Source organism: Chlamydotis macqueenii, chromosome 7 (assembly GCF_036417535.1).
Source record: "Chlamydotis macqueenii isolate bChlMac1 chromosome 7, bChlMac1.mat, whole genome shotgun sequence".
NCBI classification, from domain to species: Eukaryota; Metazoa; Chordata; class Aves; order Otidiformes; family Otididae; genus Chlamydotis; species Chlamydotis macqueenii.
Genome location: NC_141562.1, coordinates 22,601,159 through 22,621,758, shown reverse-complemented (window position 1 = coordinate 22,621,758; position 20,600 = coordinate 22,601,159). Strand labels below are relative to the sequence as shown.

General features: G+C 34.2%; 1 protein-coding gene across 5 annotated transcripts in view; it reads left to right on the top strand.

Annotated features, from left to right (window-relative positions):
- EXOC6 (exocyst complex component 6) overlaps positions 1 to 20,600 on the top strand; it is a 93,138-nt gene that overhangs the window by 29,049 nt on the left and 43,489 nt on the right. For all 5 annotated transcript variants that reach the window (XM_086752043.1, XM_086752044.1, XM_086752046.1 and 2 more), the window contains exons 6-17: positions 726 to 930; positions 2,142 to 2,297; positions 3,293 to 3,361; positions 6,718 to 6,801; positions 6,895 to 6,941; positions 7,326 to 7,446; positions 9,426 to 9,497; positions 10,154 to 10,251; positions 11,387 to 11,492; positions 13,884 to 13,993; positions 15,022 to 15,133; positions 16,699 to 16,833. In XM_086752043.1, coding sequence (XP_086608169.1) covers positions 726 to 930; positions 2,142 to 2,297; positions 3,293 to 3,361; positions 6,718 to 6,801; positions 6,895 to 6,941; positions 7,326 to 7,446; positions 9,426 to 9,497; positions 10,154 to 10,251; positions 11,387 to 11,492; positions 13,884 to 13,993; positions 15,022 to 15,133; positions 16,699 to 16,833 — 1,315 coding nt within the window. The remainder of the gene's footprint in view (positions 1 to 725; positions 931 to 2,141; positions 2,298 to 3,292; positions 3,362 to 6,717; positions 6,802 to 6,894; positions 6,942 to 7,325; positions 7,447 to 9,425; positions 9,498 to 10,153; positions 10,252 to 11,386; positions 11,493 to 13,883; positions 13,994 to 15,021; positions 15,134 to 16,698; positions 16,834 to 20,600) is intronic.

The following is a 20,600-nucleotide window of genomic DNA, read 5'->3' as shown; positions in this document are numbered from 1 at the left end:
AGAATAGCAAAAATTATGGTCTTTGTTTACTTTTTTTTAAAACTCTCTGACATTAATGCGTGTTCAAAGTAGTCATTTTCTTGGTGGGATATATTGTATTTAGTCAGAACAGTAAATAGATTTGTAGTTTACAGCGAAATATGATATACTGCTAGAAAAAATATTGCTTGAGATAAGTGTATACGTGGTTTTTCCAGCTAAGGATGGTGGAAAAGGGGGGCGGGTGTGGTGTATATATTCACATATACCTAACAAAGGTAGGTGCATACAGGCACACTTTTCCAAAATTTTTTTCATTTTTTGATGTATATGCTGCAGTGCTGGGTGATTGGCAATTTGTGTTTCAGGGAAAAGAATTTGTAAAAAACCCTAATAAATTCCATCTAGAAGGGAAGTTAATTGCTGTGACTTTGGTGCCTCCATTCTGCAAGATGTTCCATGTGGTGTTAGGAAACTATTTGTCAGAAAAGCTGATACCGTAGGAACCTACTTAAAATTTTTACTTGACTGAGTCAACAGTTCACTGTTGTTTTTGTTTTTTTTTTTTTCCCAAACTGAAGTGTTATATGGATGACCTTTTGTTTCTTAATTTTTCTAAGAACAGAGTAATTTCATTAGCTATGTATTGATTGCATGTATGATATTGATATCCTGTATTTGGTAAACAAGATATTTTATTAACATTTGGTAAGAAGCTGCATAATTTGATTTTACTCTCTTTGTAGATATTATTCTGCTTTAAAAACAATGGAACAGCTAGAAAACCTGTATCTTCCTAGAGTTAGCCAATACCGTTTTTGCCAGATAATGATTGAAAATCTTCCAAAACTGCGTGAAGAAATAAAAGAAATATCCATGTCAGATCTCAAGGATTTCTTAGAGAGTATTCGAAAGCATTCTGACAGAATTGGGGAAACTGCCATGAAACAGGTATGCCAATCTAACAGGGTGACTTCAATCCTGTTATCAGACTCAGATTAGCCAAAAAATTTGTTTAAGGATTATAGTCATCACATAGATCTTTAAGTAAAGATGAAGAGCTGTGAAATGCTTGCTAACACAATGGGTAGGGTTTTTTTGCTGGATGCGAAGTTGTCAATTCTAGTAGTCCCTGGCTAACACAGGAAGCAGCAGCAAAACACCTCAGTAGCATCAGTTTTCCTTCCAAATTTGTACCTGTGTCCTAGACAAGAAGTAGTTTCCTCCCTGGGAAAGGAAGGAGAAATGCTGTATATCTCAGGTTGCAAAAAAAATGTGAAATACTTTGAGTAGTCAACTCCTAGACAGTCTGTAACTCAGCAGCTACTATACCAAACCAAAGAGCAGCCCATCTGGCCAGCCGGCAAGGATGAGTAAGACCAAAAGAAATGTTGAGATAACTGCCTAGTTCTTCTGAAGTACGACTAACACAGGGCATGGTATTGGCATATTACTCTCCAGAGAGGACAGAGGAATGAGGTGAGAACCAGGATGAGACTGGGACAGCTGGAGCCCTTGCCAGTTCCATCACAAAATAATCTGCCACTTCAAAGCACTGGTGCGGGGCAAGCTTTAAAGCAGTTAATGCTTTTAAAATTTATTTGGGGAGCAAGTAAAGTTTTCATTTGACTTTTTGTTGGGCAGAGTTCAGGTTGGGTTGCCATTTTGTCATCTAAGGTTCTTGTAAAATGCAGCATTGATTATTATAAATGAAACTTAATTGTGAGATTACACTGTGCTACCTTGTTGCATGTCTTTCAATAGTAAGGACAATATAGTGCATTTGGCTTCTGCAGCTTGACTGCTCACTAAGGCTTCAATGAAGCTGTAAACAAATAGCTGGAAACTCTGTGCTAACTGTACTTCATTTAAATATTGATCCTCTGTTTGTAATTTATGATCAGGAAAATTACAGATGACTTCGTCTACCTTTAAAATTGCATTCTGGAGATTAGGGAAAAATTATGCAGAAGTTACCCATTGAACTAATTTATCATCCCAAACTGATTAAGGACAAAACCATTGGTATAGGCTGAGGATACATCTTGCAGTTATACTGGTGTGTATTTGGTAGCACCACCTGGTTTTTATGTCATAGCATATACTCACCAGTGATGAAATTTGCATTACATCCTTCCTTATTGGTACTACTCTTAAAACAGGCACAACAGCAGAAAACCTTTAGTACAACTCTCCAGAAACAGAATAATGTACACTATGGTCGGAATATGCATTTTGGTAGAAGCAGAATTTTGGAATCCAAGAATGAAATTACGTTGAAGCGAACGTTTGAAGATGATGATGAACATGAAGAAGAGGTAATTTTATACTAAATCAGTATGTCTTATTTGAAGTTAATTTTGTCGGTTTATTGAACACAACTTGCAGTACGCAGTCTATAGATGGTCAAGGATAGAAAGGACTAGAAAACACCTTAAAGGGACACAAGTCCAGATCATCGTTTTAGGGCAAAAAAAAATAGTGCCAAAATATTAGTTACATTAATGCTAGCTTTAGCATTATGTTTGGACAAGTTCAATTGGGTAGAACTTGTAATTATTCTGCAATTCAGTTGCAATTTGCGTATTATACAGTATCTGCCCACTACAAGTGATACGTAGCCTACTGGAATATTCTGCTGTTGCTAAAGCCAGCATTTGTGTGTTGAGGATTTCAGCTTGTGCTAGAACTCTTTCAGCTACCAAATATTCCGTATCCATAAACTGAATAAAACAGCGAGTATTTAGACCTTTAAATCTAGTGCTCTGAAAACACAGTGAAAAAGAGTCTGGTCTCATAACACAAATGAAATCTGGTACTGTGATACAAAGGCAGGGGAGTCAAGCAATTAATTTACTCTTTTGTAGTAGAGCTCATCCGTTTTTTGGGTCCTGAAATTACTGGCAAAAGGGCTAATGCAGTTACTTTTCAAGTCATTAAAGCAAACTCCTTCTACCACTTTCTATGAAAACAGTAGTTTCAGTAGCCATAAAACCTGTTGACAGAGTAGGCTTTTGCTGCTCCCAATTTGGTCATGCTTTTATATTCAACCCCAGTGTATTTCCATATTCGTCTGAACTTTAGATTCATCAGTCTATTAATGTCAGACTACTAATTCTCCCCTAAATCTCAAATTTTTTAAGAAATAAAGTTGAGCAGTTATCAAATTAAGGGTACTAAACCAGAATTTAAAAGGAAGGGATAATTCTTCCCGTAAGATGTCTTATGAAGTATTTATTAAGTGGACAAGTTCTGTTGATTATGTATCACATTTTGCAGATGATATACTTTAATTTTTCCTTTCTTTCTTCAGGTTTTAACTGCTCAAGATCTTGTAGATTTTTCTCCAGTCTATAGATGTTTGCACATCTACTCAGTTTTGGTATGTATTAAGGTGACTTCAAAAAAATACTTTACTTTTTGAAGTTGAATGTTCATTTTCCTGTTTTTTGTACTCTAATAGTTCCCAAGCAAGCATAGTGCTTCTAGTAGTAGTAGTTCTGGATGAACCAGCTGAGATGGGTAGAGTATAAATACTCAGGGCACAACTGCGTGTTTTATTTTATATACATAATAAATGGCACACATCAAGACATTAAGTATCACCTGGAGTACTGTGTCCAGTTCTGGAGCCCCCAACATAAGAAGGACATGGACCAGTTGGAGAAGGTCCAGAGGAGGGCCACAAAGATGATCAGAGGGCTGGAGCACCTCTCTTATGAGGACAGGCTGAGAGAGCTGGGGCTGTTCAGCCTGGAGAAGAGGAGGCTCTGGGGTGACCTTATAGCGGTCTTCCAGTTCCTCAAGGGGGCCTACAAGAAAGATGGGGAGAGGCTGTTTAGTAGGGCCTGTTGCGATAGGACAAGGGGTAATGGTTTTAAAATAGAGGGGGGTAGATTTAGATTGGATATTAGGAAAAAAATTTTTACAATGAGGGTTGTAGAACACTGGAACAGGTTGCCCAGAGAGGTGGTGGAAGCCCCATCCCTGGAAACGTTCAAGGCCAGGCTGGATGAGGCTCTGAGCAACCTGATCTAGTTGGGGATGTCCCTGCTCCTTGCAGGGGGGTTGGACTAGATGACCTTTGAAGGTCCCTTCCAACTCTAAACATTCTATGATTCTATGATTCTATAAGTACATCAGTCTTCTTAAGAATATATGTAAAATATGCATGTTTGCCTCAATAGTGGTATCAGCACTTTTGCAGTTCCTCCAAGTGTTCGCTGTCCACAAATGTTTGCTGCCAGAACTATTAAAAAAAAGAGTGGATAGTTTCTTTTTACAGAGGAAATAAGTATGAAATAACATATAAAAAAGAATGTGTAAAGTTAAATACAGCAGTTGACAACATCTGCTTATTCTTCCTCCAGTGTAATAAAGGAAGTAAAATTGATAGATGGCATTTAAAAGTGATATGTGATTATGTTGCTCACTTTGACAGGGATCATGATGTTGGATCCTTGATCCAAGGATGTGCTCTTTGGGTTTGCACAGAAAGTTTGCCGGCTTCCAAAATTACTGGAGACAGAAAATAACTTGGAGTGCTCTCTGATATCAAAAAAAGAGTTGTTGATGTCTTCAGAACAGGGCTTCTATCTCTCCTGCCAACTTCATCCAATTAATAAGCCATAGTAGCATTATGAAGAGTTGTGCAACCACTTCTTGGAATCCTTCTTGTTTACCTTCTGTTGTAAACCATCTCTTTTGGAGTTTAGAGAATTTCATTATGACAACAATGGGGGGAGTTGATACCAGATGGCTATTCATTACATTTCTATATCAAGGACTTATCTCACAGCAAATGTCACCTTCTTGGTGAATTCACTCTCTGCTACAAAGTTGTAGAAAATATTATATTTTTACACAGGACAGAAGTTTTCTACTCTGTTTCTTCATATTGAAGAAGAAAGCATGATTTTATATACCTCAGAATACTACGTAGCTGTGATCGCTAGATTCATAAATACCAAACATAGACTGTATTTATTAACTAGTAGTCTTTTGTTAGACTAGAAACTTCTGGGCAATATATATATAAAGACCTTTTTTTTAGCCCATCTAGTATGTGAGATGCTGTATATTTAAATTCTGATGAAAACACCCTTTATCCTTTTGGCATGTACCTTTTAACTAAAAAATACTTAGCAGTATAAAATAAATGTAACTATGATGTGAAATGACACTTGATATATGAGCAATATTCCTAGAATTTATAACCCAATATGAACTAATTTATTATTTCTGTTGATTTAAACTCACAAATTTCTGGAAGCTGGGCGAAGCAAATGCATTGCTTCAGTATACTTTATCTTACCTTTACTTTGTTTATTCAGTGAGCAGATCATCAGAGTTGTTGCTGTATTCTGCTGATAGTTTTAGAACACCTGTTTAAAAAAGTTGATATGCCTGAATTGCTGATCTTGATTGCATAGGACAGCAAGCTCTATAAATAATCATGAGATATTTTACATCTCCATTTTTGCTGTGGATTTGAGAAGAGCAGCTACTCTTTCACTTGTGTGAGGACTAAGTAGAGATTTGTCATTGGAAGCAGAATTCAATAATGGCTTTGTGCATCTGAAAACTGCATTGAGTATTTGGGCAGGAGGTGAATGGTTAGTATGTTTGATCAGTACGTGGTAGTGTGAATTAGAGCACGCTGTGTAAAGTTCTGCTGCAACAGAAAGTGTTCTAGTAAATGTGCATTTCAAGTGGGGTTTTTTTTGGTTTTAAGCCACGTCTCTTTTCTTATTTTTAGATTTTTTTAGGTTGGCAGTATTTCTAAATAGGATGAAATATTCATTATGAACTTAAAATACTAAATTTAAACTTTATTATATCTTATGAAGTAACCCTGGCTTAGTATTATACAATCTCTGTAATAGTTTGATTTGAAGATTCTTGGAAGCCCAAGTAATGGAATTCTAAATAGCATTGGCTAATAATAGGCTCATGGAGTAAAAATAAATCTTAAAAATGCTAAGCTGCTTTATTCTGCTTGCATACAAATTACATTGTGTTCAGTAGGTAGATGAGTCAATGTAGCACTGATTTCAAATGGACAGATGGTTTCTACTGAATGGTCATCTTAATGAGATGGGTAGGATGTCACTTGAATTCCTCACAATATAATCATTAGGCACAGGGGTCATTGTACTTTTGAGGACCGTGATAGGAGAAAAATCCAAATCCACAGTAATTATACTTACCAATTCCAAAAAGACTAAGTAAATATTAAATAAATCTTGTGGGTTTTTTTTTCTCAAGCAAAGCTGATGCAGGCAGTGTTCAGATGTATCATATATTGACTGAAACATTTCTGTAACTTAACTTTACAATGCATTTAGTTTCATGAATAACCTAGAGAAATGTTTTAGGAAACAATGAATTTTAGTTATAGAGTAATAGGTAATAATACGCCTTGTCTATAAATACTAAGATACTCTGAAAACTGCAGTTTAAAACCAAATATTGCTTAAAATGCATATTGTTTGACAAAATGTAGGCACGTGAGCAAAATTTTTATTTACAGTACATTCTGTAGCTACTTTAAAAAAAATAAGATTATTTCTGCATATTTCATGCATACAAAATTTTGCTAGTGCCAGCTGGATATTTACACGTGGAACAAATGCAAAATATGTGGCTTAGTTTATGAGAATTTTACCCTTACTTTAAGAAGTATATTTTTCATATTGAGACAATGTTCTTGTTTTTACTATTTTTATCTTGTTTTAGGGTGATGGAGAAATATTTGAAAATTACTACAGAAAACAAAGAAGGAAACAAGCAAGATTAGTTCTGCAGCCGCAGTCAAGCATGGTAACCAGTGCTTTTGTTTTTCCATTGACTTGGGTTGTACCTAATACTTAGTGGTATTTTTATTTATAAACTTGTTTTCTTTTTCACTGAAAGCATGAAACAGTAGAAGGCTATAGAAGATACTTCAGTCAAATTGTAGGGTAAGTTTTCTAAAAGGAGATTTATTTCAATTTTACTATATTGATTCTTAATTCACTCTCTGTTCTCTCCTTGTCCAAAAACTTTCTTCTGTAAGATTCAGTTTCTGCACAAAACATGCGAGTGGTGGTTGCTGGATCTGAGCAGGGAAGAGCATCCAGATCCTACCCATACGGTGCCCCACAAGGACCTCCAGCAGCCTGGGCTCCAGCTGGCGTGAAACACTTTTCACTTTTTGACTTCATGCTGGGCAAAGCAGAACACCAAATCTGCCAAAGTGTCACTGATTGAGTGGGGAAGGGTTTGACTAAGCTTTTGTGTGAAATAGTAGAATTTGCTCTAATATTAGAAAATAACTTAATAATTTAAGTATTATTTTGTTTTAGTTTCTTTGTAGTAGAAGACCACATTTTACATGTAACCCAAGGATTGGTAACTAGAACATACACTGATGAACTCTGGAACATGGCCCTTTCCAAGATCATTGCTGTTCTTAGAACACATTCGGTAAGTGAGAAGTCTTACCAGTATTGCAGTTTAAATCCTGTTACTTCAGAGCTCTGTATACTTAAAGCTAGGATAGTAACAAAGTTTAAAATTACACCTCTCTCATGTTTTCTTTTCGTTGTGATTAAAAATTGCTTAGATTTGGGAGGGAGCCTGCCAAGCTTTTGTTTTTCCCAACAGTATCAGGCTGTGATCCGCAGCCATGGGCTGTTTGCATAATCCTCCACTGATTTACAACTCACTGGGTCTTCCAAACCTTCTCTTAGTACAGCAGTTTAGAATATGCAGAGTTAATCTGCTGTTATTATTGCAATCCTTCCTCATTAGTCTCAACTGACCTCTTCATTAGATCAGATTGAATAGTTCAGCACTGAAAGCACCACCAGGAAATAGTTCCTAATTATCATTCCAAATGCTGTGTTTCCAAAATAAACTCTACCACAAAACCCTTGGAGCTGTCTGTTCAGTGGTAATATGTTTATGTTGAAGTAAAGGTATTAGAAAAATTTTCACAGATGTTAGATTGTGATTCTGTATCAGCTGAGTATTTCAGTACATTCAAAGTGTGTTTTCCTAAAGTGACATTTTTGCCTTATTTACAATAATGCTGAATAGCTGCATGCTATTTCTTATTCCTCTGTGAAAACCAATGGAATACCCTTGTTCACTCAGACTGACTGATAGTAGATTACTTCAGAGTTTACTATTGGTATAAGTTTTACTATCAGAAAAAATAGAAGAGTTTTATCTTTCTTTTTTTTCATGTTTGCTAGAAGCAGTTCCTCTATGCAATATTATTTGTATTTTTATTACAATTGGTCTTTAATTGGAGGAGTATTTTACATTTCATACATACTGAGGAAAAATGAGGAAAAAGTTAGATTGCAACTATAGTTTTAACATAGGACCTTAACTAATCAGTGGTACATGAGATGTTCTCGTATTTTTAAAATTCATTTTAGAGGACTGGGATAAATTGAAATATATTCAGCATTTTTAAAAGCTAAATACTTTGCAAGTTAACTGGCTGTGTATGGATTTATACACCCATGTAAGAATATGGTAATTTAAAAGTAAAGTAAAAGTAATGTAGTCTCTAAAGAACTGTTCGATATCTTGTAATGTCATGGATGACTATTTCTTCTCAAAATGCATAACTCCAATCAAAACCAGATGTATCACAATCTCTTTCTAACATCATCCTAGTGCAGACTAATGTTTAGATAAGTGTATGTTGTCTTATGAGGTATTGTAAACCAAACGCTATTAAAGTATGCTAAGAGCAAATATTAAAGAAAGATGAAACAGGCATATATAGTCTTCTAACCAATACTACATACTATATTCTCACATTGCTTAAAATTATTTCATTATAATTTTTTTTTACCTTATCAAGTATTTCAAATAATGAAGCTGAGGTGAAAGCCTTTGTTGTACGACTCCACATCTGAAAATCACATTGCAGTAATTTAGTAGAGTAAATAATTTAATGTCTTGACTTTTTACCATCAAATTTGTAATGTGGACTTGTTTAGAAAGTATTTTATAGTGTTTTCCCCATACAGTTGGGAAACTGTCCGAGGTGGCACAGTTAGCACTAGTTAGACCTAGGCTTAGTGTGGAAACCTCTTTGATGTTGATGTGGCAAAGCATTTTGATGTGTGCTTATGTTCCACTGAAATAAATGTAATTTGCTGATTTTGAGTCTCAGTACAAGATACTGATATTTACTGAATCTCATATTTTAGTTTGCTTTTTCTGAGCTTTTATGCTACTTATAGTTGTATAAAAATTCAACAAATACTTTTATGTAGCTGGACTAAGTGAAGACAACTGAGTCTAAGTTGTTTTTTTACTAAGGCAGTCAGTCAGGTAAAGGGATAAGGCTGGAGAGTTTAACCTTCTATGCTAATATTCTTTGAAAACATATGTCCCATATTTTAAATCCTTTTAACAAAACCAGACTTTCTTGCTTTCAGTCATATTGCAGTGATCCTGACCTTGTTCTGGAACTGAAGAATCTCATTGTAGTATTTGCTGATACTTTGCAGGTATGTATTATATTAGTAATTTAATTGAAATTCAAAGAGGAAATTTTTTCCTTTAAATGAGCAAGGGCAATGCTTGGATTTCGCTGATGTCATATATACAATTCAAGAACCAAAATACGCAATAATATTTTAAAAATATATGTATTTCTCGCCTTGGTTCCTCTTCTTCAGTATTATCAACTTAATGTACGTATTCTGGGCTATCCAGCTAGAATCTGGTTACGCATATCTATGCAAAATTAATGTTAGCTTTGTAATTTGTCTTTTGTAAATACTTTACTTCTGATCTTAAGTAAGAATAGCATTCCAGTTATCATTAGCTCTCTAGCTGGAAGACCAAATAAACATCATTGACAAGTATTCTTACAACATGTAACAGACTGATAAAAAAAGATTAGTTGTATGCATAAATAGCGAGTTAAGATGTTATAGAGAAATAAGACAGATTTCTGCTTGAAAACTGAAAGCATAGCATTAATTATTTGGTAAGACTTTGATATCTAATCTTCTAATTGTAGTAGTGTCTTTAATGTACTATAATTTGTTCTATAGAAGTGACAAGATTGACTAGTAAGTGTACTCTCAGAGTCCTGAAGTGTTGTCATAGGAATTGAGTGTGTTCTGAAATTACCCATTTATTTGTTTTTATACCTTAGGGTTATGGTTTTCCTGTAAATCGACTATTTGATCTTTTATTTGAGATTAGAGACCAGTACAATGAAACACTTCTTAAAAAGTGGTCTGGATTGTTCAGGTTAGTGTTTCAAAATAATTGTATTTGTATTGTATCTATTCGGTTGGTTTTTTAACTTAAATCTTGTTGTTTTTTTTTTTTTTTTTTCAATAGGGTTGTAATTCTGGAGGAATTTATTAACTCAGTATTGTATATGAATTTTAGATTAGGTAGGACTAAGGCATTCATCACATGTAACTAATTTTCAAGAAGAGGAGCCATTGAGAACTGGTTCTGTAGTTAATGGAGAGAAGGAAAGATTTTTCTTTATTAGGAACCTCATCATTGTAGGCTGTTGCAATAGAGCATCAGGTTCCTAATTTAGGTTGTCTTAATGTTTACAGTTAGGTGTTATGTGTATCTCCCTGACAAACTACTGACATTCCCGGTACCTCTTCATGGTTTTTTTTTTTTTTAGTGCAGGTTGCTTTCCACCTATTCCTTGGAATCATTTGATTGAGTGAAATGTAAACCTGGGAACAGGGCAACTTGGGACTGTACTCCAAAGCCTGTTTGCAGAGAAGAATGTGATACCTAAATGTGCAGATATTGTTTACCATTAAAAAGTTACATTATATTACAGAAAACCTTAAAATTAAATTGATCAGTTAAGTCTGGTATCTAAGGTTCTCATGCTCTCTAGACTCCTGGTATAGTCAATGGACTAGTAGAGGAGTCCAGAGGATACTTCAATAAAGCTGTAGCCACATGCCTAGTTGAAGTTCTCTGAATCATCTCCATTGAATATACGTAGCTATAGTACCTAAGTGAGACACTCTGAATATCTGCTTTAGTGTAGGCAAAGTGTAGGCTACCATAATTAACAAGAATCGCATTATGATTTACCCTGGAGTAATTGCTCTGAAGTTCCTTTACTGTATTATGCTTTGAGTCATACATATTAAAATGCTTTCAACTGTTTTTTTCTCTGTGATTAGGCACTGTATAAAGAGTTAGCATATACAAGGTGCTTTCAAATTCAGCTAAAAATAGTTTGGATGTCTGAAATTATAATGATTACAGCTCGTAACTTTTTGAAGCCCCACACCGAAGTGTGGTAGTAAAATTTATATTAATTTACATATTTTTACTGGAAAATACTGTCTATAAATTACATGTCCTAATTTTTTTTTCACTTTATGAACTAATTCACCAGGGATATTTTTGAAGTGGACAACTACAGCCCTATTCCTGTAGCAAATGAGGAGGAATACAAGATAGTTATAAGCAAATTTCCATTTCAAGATCCAGAACTTGATAAGGTAAGGAAAAGTTTAGTGTTGTTGAAGTTTGCCAAAATCCAATTAAGGACACTTGGGACAATAATGATTTTTATAATTAAAAAGTAATTAAAATTTGGAAAGCTAGGTAGGTTAAGAGGCTAAATCACCTTCTTTGTGTGTAATTATCCAGTAATTAAAAAAAAAGAAAATTCAAGCTTTAGTCATTTGCTCTGATGTTTGAGTGAATAATGAAACCCATTGTTTTGTAAACAAATTAATAATACACTTTAATTGATACAATCTTTATGTAATTATAATACAGTCTAATTAGTTAACTTAAATTTTGTTGCAACTCATTGGTTTTAGTAACTCACAGTGTATTATATGCCGTAGAATTGTAAAAATAAGTGTAAAACAGATCTGTTACAGACAGCAACTTTTAACTGTGTTTTTAACTTTATTTGACTTTTAGAATTAATTATTTGTGTTTGAGCATGTGCAGCAAAATAAACATGAAGGGACTGTAAATAATTCTACCATATTAGCATTCCAACAGGATAATCATTTATAGTCTCAGCCATTCTTTCACTGCAAACTCCTTTCACAGAAATGTGATTAATATGCTCTGCTAATCAAATGTGGTTTTGGTAATACTGATGAAGAAATAACAGGCCCGTTACGGAGTCTACAGAGGGGAACTAAATCTAAGAACCACATGACGGTAGGAGTAACTGTTGTAGAGGGAAGCTAGTTTATACACGATCCATCACTACATATATCTGCAAACGTAAAAAGATACTCCAGTTCTGTGATTCAGCAGAGGTTTACCAGGCAAATGTAAGAGCTGCATGTCATTAATACAGTATTACAGTGAAGATGAAAAACTAAAGGTGGGTTTTATGCTGATTTTTGACTAAGACACCAGAGTGCTTGCTGGATGCTTTCCTCCATCAAATTCATGTACTTAGCAATTATAATACTAAAATAAGATAAACAGAATGGAAATCCCTTACGATGTTGGAAGTATACCACACCCCAGATACAATTTAGCATGACATATTTTGCTAATAAATTGCAGAGATTTTTAACTTGCACTAAATAATTTTGTCTGCTAGCATCTCTCACTCTGTCTGATGTATCAACGTGCACGTGTGGATGTTACTTGTGTAGTTACATATATGTATGATATAATACAAAGCTTTGTCTCTTCTTTCACCAGAAGGGAAATGTATTCTCTGTACCCAACAGTTTTCATTTTGGTTTATGACACAGAGAGGGATTTCTGTTTCAAAGTGACTAGCACTTTTTGTAGTTATTTTATGAGCAGAATCTTCTTATTGCTTAGTTTTTGGGCTGGTGAGCTTGAGAGTAAAGCTGGGAAATTGGGTTGGATTCTGTTCCCAACTCTATCACTGACCAGCTGTGTGGTACTGGTAAGTCATTTCACATCTCTCTGTCCTTGTTAATTCATCTGTAAAGCAGGGATAACATTTTCTACATATCTCTGAAAAGAGTTTTGAAACCTGTATGTAAAGCAGAAGGACATGGTTAGAAATATTAGAAATAAGCCAATGTGAGGTTGTTTGTTTTTTTTTATTTTGGTTTTTTAATACACAAATGTTGAGCTGCTGTTGATTAATGGTTGGGGGTTTTTTTTTTTGAGAAATTGAATTCTCCAGGAATGATACCAATTGTTAATTATATTTCTCATTCACTAGTCCTAGAGGAAACAGAAAATTGATTGTTTTGCAGATTTCAAAAGTTTTGTGTTCAGTGCAGAAATACCTAGTTGGTATGTGTAGATGTAATTGAATTTATTTCTTTTTGTCCTGCCAAATACAACATGAGCTTTAAAATTGAAGTAAGAAGTATGATTTTAGTATTATAGACTACTGGTATTTCCCCACATGTTAATCCACATTTTTGAAAAGAATTCAAACTGCTTTGGTTTTGTGAACCATTGAGAGAAAGTAAATATATGATAGTAAATATACATGCCTAAACATTCTCAAGATGTTTCCCAGACATATTGAACTTCTGAAACCTTTTTATTTTTTTGCACTACTTTTTTTTTACAAAGTTTGCATTTTTGAACCTCTCATCGCACTTACGTCTATCTTATTCATTCAGATAAAAAATGGTGAGTTTGTAAATTGCTTTCTACAGAGGGATCTTAGATTACATTGAAGTTTCCAAACTTTATTGTAATTTAAATAAGTGATAAAGTTCTCTTTTGCTTATAAGCTACTTAAACCGATGCAGAAGTCAGCCCAACACATACTACAGCTTGTATTCAATGAAAACCAGAAAATCTTAAGATAGATTAAAGTATTGATAGCATTAAGTGGCTTTCTATTTGTTGCAGTTAATACCAAGCTCTCCTTGGAATCAGTGTCAAGTGTAACATAGTATTATCTTTTATTTTCACAGCAATCCTTTCCAAAGAAACTTCCAATGTCTCAGTCAGTGCCTCAGATTTATATCCAAGTTAAGGAATTTATTTATGCAAGCCTTAAGTTTTCAGAGTCACTTCACCGCAGGTAAGCTTAAAGTATCAGCAATGTCACTATAAAGTAACCTGTAACTTCTAGATGATCTAAAAATATACATTACATTTAAAATATATTTTCTTATGTACTTGCTAACTTGCTTGTTTCGTAATTTACATATATAATTCTTTATGTTTGATCTATTATTCCCAGTGCTGTAGCATATATTTCATATGTGTGTATATACAGTATACATTATGTGTATGTCTGTATGGGTTAAGGTATTTTGGCATGGTAAGCTGTCTAAAACATTGCTAGGGTTTATAGAAAATATTGACTGGCTTTAATACTCTAGAGATTTTATTTATTTAACAAAGCATGTAAGATTTAAAAAATATACTTTGATACTGACCATTTCAGAAATAATTGTGTAGTGTTTCTGGTTACTTCAAATGATATTTCCCTTCTCAGTGCTTTGAGTTTCCTTGGCAAGAATTTACCCTGCAACAAAACATGCTGTCTGCATGCTCATTTCCTCGTCCATTCCACCTTTTTCTGATGGAATACATCACAGTTCTTCCATTCCCTTTCCTCTTGTGGCCTTCAAAAGCTTACTTTTAATTACATAAAATAACATTCATAGATCTGAAATCTGGAAGGTATTCCTGGCTGGTCACCCACTTCTCCACTGTTAAAGATGTAAATTACTCGCTTTCACACATTCTTAATTGATACTGTTTATAATTTACACATACTAATGAGTGCATGTTGACCTCCTCAGTAACTCATTAAAACCCACAAATTACTCTTTCCGAACTGCTGTGTCAATAAACATGTCCAAAATCTAAAAATAACAGGTTTTGCTTCAGTGTTGAAATTCAGTTAATGGATAATTTGGTAATTGAAAGAGGTGTTCTGTGTGTTAGATCACTGAGGACTTGGAGCAATCAGAAATTAAATGCACATAGGGAATTCTTAACATGAAAAGTTCCCTTTGCAGGGAAAAAAAAATATTAAGTATTACTCTCAAAGTATTATCATGTACAGAATAGTTATAAAAATAAACATTTTTTTTTCAGCTCAACAGAAATAGATGATATGCTCAGAAAATCTACAAATTTGCTGCTTACAAGAACTCTAAGCAGTTGTTTACAGAACCTAATTAAAAAACCTCATATAGGTTTAACTGAGGTAAGTGATAAAAAACATACTCAGAACTGTGTTTTTTAAGACAATTAGTGCTGAAATTATTCTTGTAAATGTAGATATACTATGGTATTAAGACTTGTATAAGAAAAGTAGCATTTACTTTAAAATATAAAATGTAAAGAGGTGAAAGATTAAGTATAAAAAAGCATCAATATCTGTCACATAAATAAGACAATACAGTGTTGGGTCTAGTTTGGAGTATATTTACACAGAGATGCCTTTTGAGAGAGAGAAGACAATGAAAGAGTTCTCTCTCCTGTATGATTAACAGAGATTTGCAAGAAATAAGCCAAAGGCTCTTAATTCTTTGGTTGCGTACAGAGCATGGTTCACGTGTTCTGCTCCTCTCTAGCAATTAGTAGCACATTGTTGAGTTTCTTCTTCATCCTATAAAAATAAAAGATCTAAAATCTGAAGTTCACTCTAACACATGAAACTTTTTCTGTAGTATTTGCAATTAAAATATTTAGTAGGTTTGTGCATGTTGTGTCTTCATTGAGGTTCTTGGTTTAGTTTGTTTATTGGCCTGATTAAGACAGGGTGAGACAGTGAATCAGTCCGAACATTCACTGCATGTACATGCAGTGTCAGGAGCAGCAGGTACCTATTGAAACATGCTGAGAAGGACTTAGACTGTTGTGGGTAGAGCAGTGTTTTGTCATATTAAGTGTTTTTTTTTAAACTGCAAGAACCTCTTGTATAGATGAAATCAAGAAGATGATTTTGAGGAAAAAGTTCTATAAACATCTATTACCATATTAGTAAAACAAGCCATAAGATTTTTGTGGGATGTAGTTTTCTGTTTTTGAAATTGGTACAGGAATATTTTTGAGGATATTAAATTAATTCCCTAGTATTTTTGAGGTGTTTTGTTGTAAAATCAATATATTTTATGAGAAAAATGTTAAAAAGAGAGAACTTATTTTATCAAGCATTCCATTACTGTACACTAAAACAGTATACAGTGAGAATGAAGATATAATACACTGGTATTTCAGTTAGTGTGCATTATTTACATTGCCTAACTTGTGAACTGAACGCAAATGCAGGCCCTGCATATAAAAGCATCTATATCATGTACAAGCAGATTGTTACCATTGTTGGAGGGAGGAAGGAGTTTACAACCTTGTTTTTGAAATTTCCTGACTTTAGAATGCATCATTTTGCAGACAATTTTGTGAAATATTTTTTTAATAGCAGTAATTTTTAAAAAATTATTTTAATGGTACAAATAAGTTATTTCCTTTTGGCAGTATATTTTCATTTACTTTCCCTTTTTAAATTCTAAAATACTAATTGGATTTATTTCACTGAGTAGCTGTCTGCAGTCTTAATTTTTAAAATGGCATCATTTTATGTAAAGCGTAGTATTATTCCTTAGTAGTATTTGAAAGTAAACTTGAAAACTAACAGAGAATAAGTGGTAACCTGAAATACTGTGATTAATTTCTAGTAGCATTGTTGCTGAATGAAGTAACTGTTTACAAAATCAAATTACAATGGGTGATACAAAAAGGATTTTTACAAGAATTTTTTGTTTCTTGTAGCTTGTTCAAATAATCATAAACACAACACACCTGGAACAAGCTTGTAAATACCTGGAGGATTTTATATCTAACATTACAAATATTTCACAAGTAACTGTTCACACTGCAAGACTTTATGGACTTTCTACATTTAAGGTATGGTATATGTCATCCATTATATGACTGTGTCTGAAAAGTTACATTAAAATCACTATAAATGAAGCATTTTAAAACAAAAAAAAATATGAGGGCAAAGCTGTATGCTTTCTCATTTTTGACTCTAAAACAATTCTGAACTATAAGAATTCAATTGTAGCGCTGAGGAAATAAACGCTGTCTTTTGTTATTGATGTGATCTGAAATATGTCAGTACTTGAGAAGCATCAATATTTTCTTTCAGATGCATCTCTTTCAGATGCACCTTTTGTTAAGTTACAAAATAAGCTGAGCTTGAGTGCACCAGAAGCTTTCAATAGATCAAGCTTTGTGTAACATCTTCCCTTTCTGAATGGAATCAAGCAAAACAGCTAGTTTAATCTAAAATGTTTGTATTATTTATTTGGTTTTATTCAACAATAGAAATATTTTGTGGTATATTTTCAAATTGTCTAACTTACTAATAAAAAAGCAAAATTAAGAATGTGCTACAAAGCATAAATTATTCATTTATAATTTTAAAATTCATATTTTATTTACATGTCCTTTAAATTTATATACAGAATAATACTTATTAAAATGATCACTGGGAACTTAACTGTTTCTAATGTATGGCAACTGCTTACGTGCACAAACTGTATTTTCGCTGGCATTTTCCAGAAATGGCAGAAGTATGTGAGTTTATATCTCAAAGAACTAAAGTAAATCAGTGGTGATGCATACTCAGCATAGACAATTGTAATTTCAATAGTTAGCATGTCAACTTTTGTAAGCCGAGTATAAAATAATCCTAAAATAAAAAATGTTGTCGTTTTCTTTCTATATATGGCTTGTTATCTCATTAGTAGGTTAAGTTATCCTAGTTGTTCTTGCATTTGTCTATACAAAAATTCTGAAGGATTTTCAAAAGAGGAAACTAAAGCAAAAATACCAAGTGACTTGTGTAGATCTGATGTCCTTGGCAGACCAAAAACAATACCCTCATCTGTGAAGTCCCTCTCCACAATATTGCTCAAAAAGCCTTAGGCCTTTTTCAGCTGTAAGGCAGACACATATGTTGTTAATGAGAAACCTGCATGTAAAAATAAAATTGCTGAAGACAACTCATACACATAATGTCAGGTAACTCAAGGTGACTGAGGTTTATCCCTAAGATAAATTAGTCAAAATTCTGATCCTTACTTAGGCTGGTTTATGTCATAATGACACTAGTAAGTTCTACACCGAGATCTCAGCAGCTGGACTAGCTATGCTGAGTGCAAAGACAGTTTGGTCTCGGGCCACTGAATGGCCCTACACAAGAAACCCTCGTGTGCAGTGGCACTGAGGATAGGTGTAGAGATGTTAGAGACCTGAAGGTGCTCTGATGGTGATTAAGCACCAGGTACTTCTTTCAAGAACCGGATAGTTGTGTACATCGAAGAATGAAGTTGTGATATTCATATACATAAAATATGGTAGAAATTATTTAATTGACTGAGTCTAGCCAAGTAGCTTTTTTGGTTTAAAATAGAAACATGTATGTGCTTGCGGGGTGGTTTGGAATTTTCTTTCTGAAGAAAACATTATCACAGAAGAGTAATCTTGCATAGTTTACCTTGCCATTAATTCAGCCAGTGCATTGCCTTCTTAGTCACTTGGGGCTTCTATACAGAATTTTTTGAAAGTGAAACAAAACCAAACAAAAAGTCATGAGGGATTACAAAGCAGCTGCAACTTGAGCTTTAGATATTTGAGGGATTTTCAGTGTACACTGAAACAAAGGAGAGTGATTTCTTATGTTTATGGGATAAAGAGGACTAATCCTATTGAGAATAGTTCTGTTTTCTGTACATCGTTTTTTCTCATGATGCCGTATGTACTCTATCCTATTATAATATCCCCTCTGGCATAGAAGTTAATAGATGGGTGAGGTGGAATGAGACATCATCATTGGAAGACATTTTTTTATTTCCAGTTGATTACTAACAATTTTCCCATTAACTGTCATTAGTTTTAGAATAGAATAGAATCATTAAGGCTGGAAAAAACCCTTAAGATCATCAAGTCTAACCATCAGCCCAGTGCCACCATGTCTACTAAACCATGTTGCAAAGTGCCATGTCCAGGCAGAGTGACTCCACCACTTCCCTGGGCAGCCTTTTCCAATGCTTCACCACTCTTTCAGTAAATAAATTTTTCCTGACAACCAATCTAAACCTCCTCTGATGCAACTTGAGGCCATTTCCTCTCATCCTATCGCTAGTTACTTGGGAGAAGAGACCAACACCCACCTCACTACAGCCTCCTTTCAGGCAGTTGTAGAGAGCAATGAAGTCTCCCCTCAGCCTCCTCTTCTCCAGACTAACTAATCCCAGTTCCCTCAGCCACTCCTCATAAGACTTGTTCTCCATTCCTTTTGCTAGAGATTTAATGAGTAAGGCAAGACAGAAAGGTTCTGGCCTAGCAACTGTAGTTAGGTTACCATTGCCCTACCCATAGCTTTACTAATTTTGCCCTGTCCCTGTCAGGCTGCATAGTTTGCTTGTTGTGTACTGATAGTGCATGTGTGCCTTTGAATTTGCTTATCTATGGACATTCTGATGTAAGTTCAATCTATAATAATTTTAACATTCAAACAAAACACTTAATGCAGCCATAGTCTTTGATCTCATTAAGAGGTAAGATGTTCTTTATCCTTGAATCTGATTTTGTAAATGCAGTTTAAAGTTTGCATTATATTTTGTGTTGATTCCTTATAGTGTAAGTTATGTTTAACTATCATATAAACTATCTAAGTGCTATTGAAGGGAATCACAGAATATTATATCTGTGTTTACTGAGTTTAGTGTCTATGCACTTTGGAAAAATACAGAATGAATGCTGACAAACACATATCTTTTAAAATGATTTCTCTCCTGTCTCTTTCCCTAGAGAACTTGTTAGCACAATGTTCTCCACTTATAGTATAAAATTCTTTTCTTCTTAATCCCTCTTTTTTTTCCCCTCTCTATTTTAATGAAAAACTGCTTGCAGTTCCCCAACTGGGCCTTCACAGAGTTTGGTATGTTCTACTGTTATTAAATTTATCTCCTGGTGGCAAATCATGTCACCTTCATTCTTTCTTAGTGGTCAGAAAGCTCATTTTATTAGCAGCATTGATCACATTTACATTCTATGAGATGATCCTATAGGTACGTCTACACTGTATTTTTTTTAATAGAAGCCTTCAGACCTATTTCATGGCTACTGTTTTAGAGGGCTGTTTTTCTATTTTTATTTTTGTATATAAGATCTGATTTTAAGATATCCTTCAAACTCTCCAAGCATTGTTTCACATGGGTGGAAATTAAAACAAACAAACAAACAAAAAACCAATGAACCAAAACTTATTTCATTTTACCATAGTAAAAACTTCTGTTGCTTTAAATATTTATAGCCATATTTTCCAGCTTTGGATGGCTATTGTTTTCCTTTTGTTTAAATCAGCAGTTACTCTAAACCTAAATAGGTGTCTTTGCAGATCTAGTTGATAGAAGGTTTTGAACCCAGGGTCTCAGCATTAACTGCATAATGGCTATCGGAGGAGCAGATACACAGCATCAAATACAGCACAGGGCTTCAGGACATCGTCTGAGAGAAAAAACATTTAACAAAACCACATCATTTGCCCTTTTCACTTCTATAATGGGAGAAAATCTGGTGAGCTTTCAAAAAGGTTTTGATGCAATTCTGTCATCACATTAAAAGAAGAGATGGAATTAATTCACCTGTCTGTAGGAGTCATC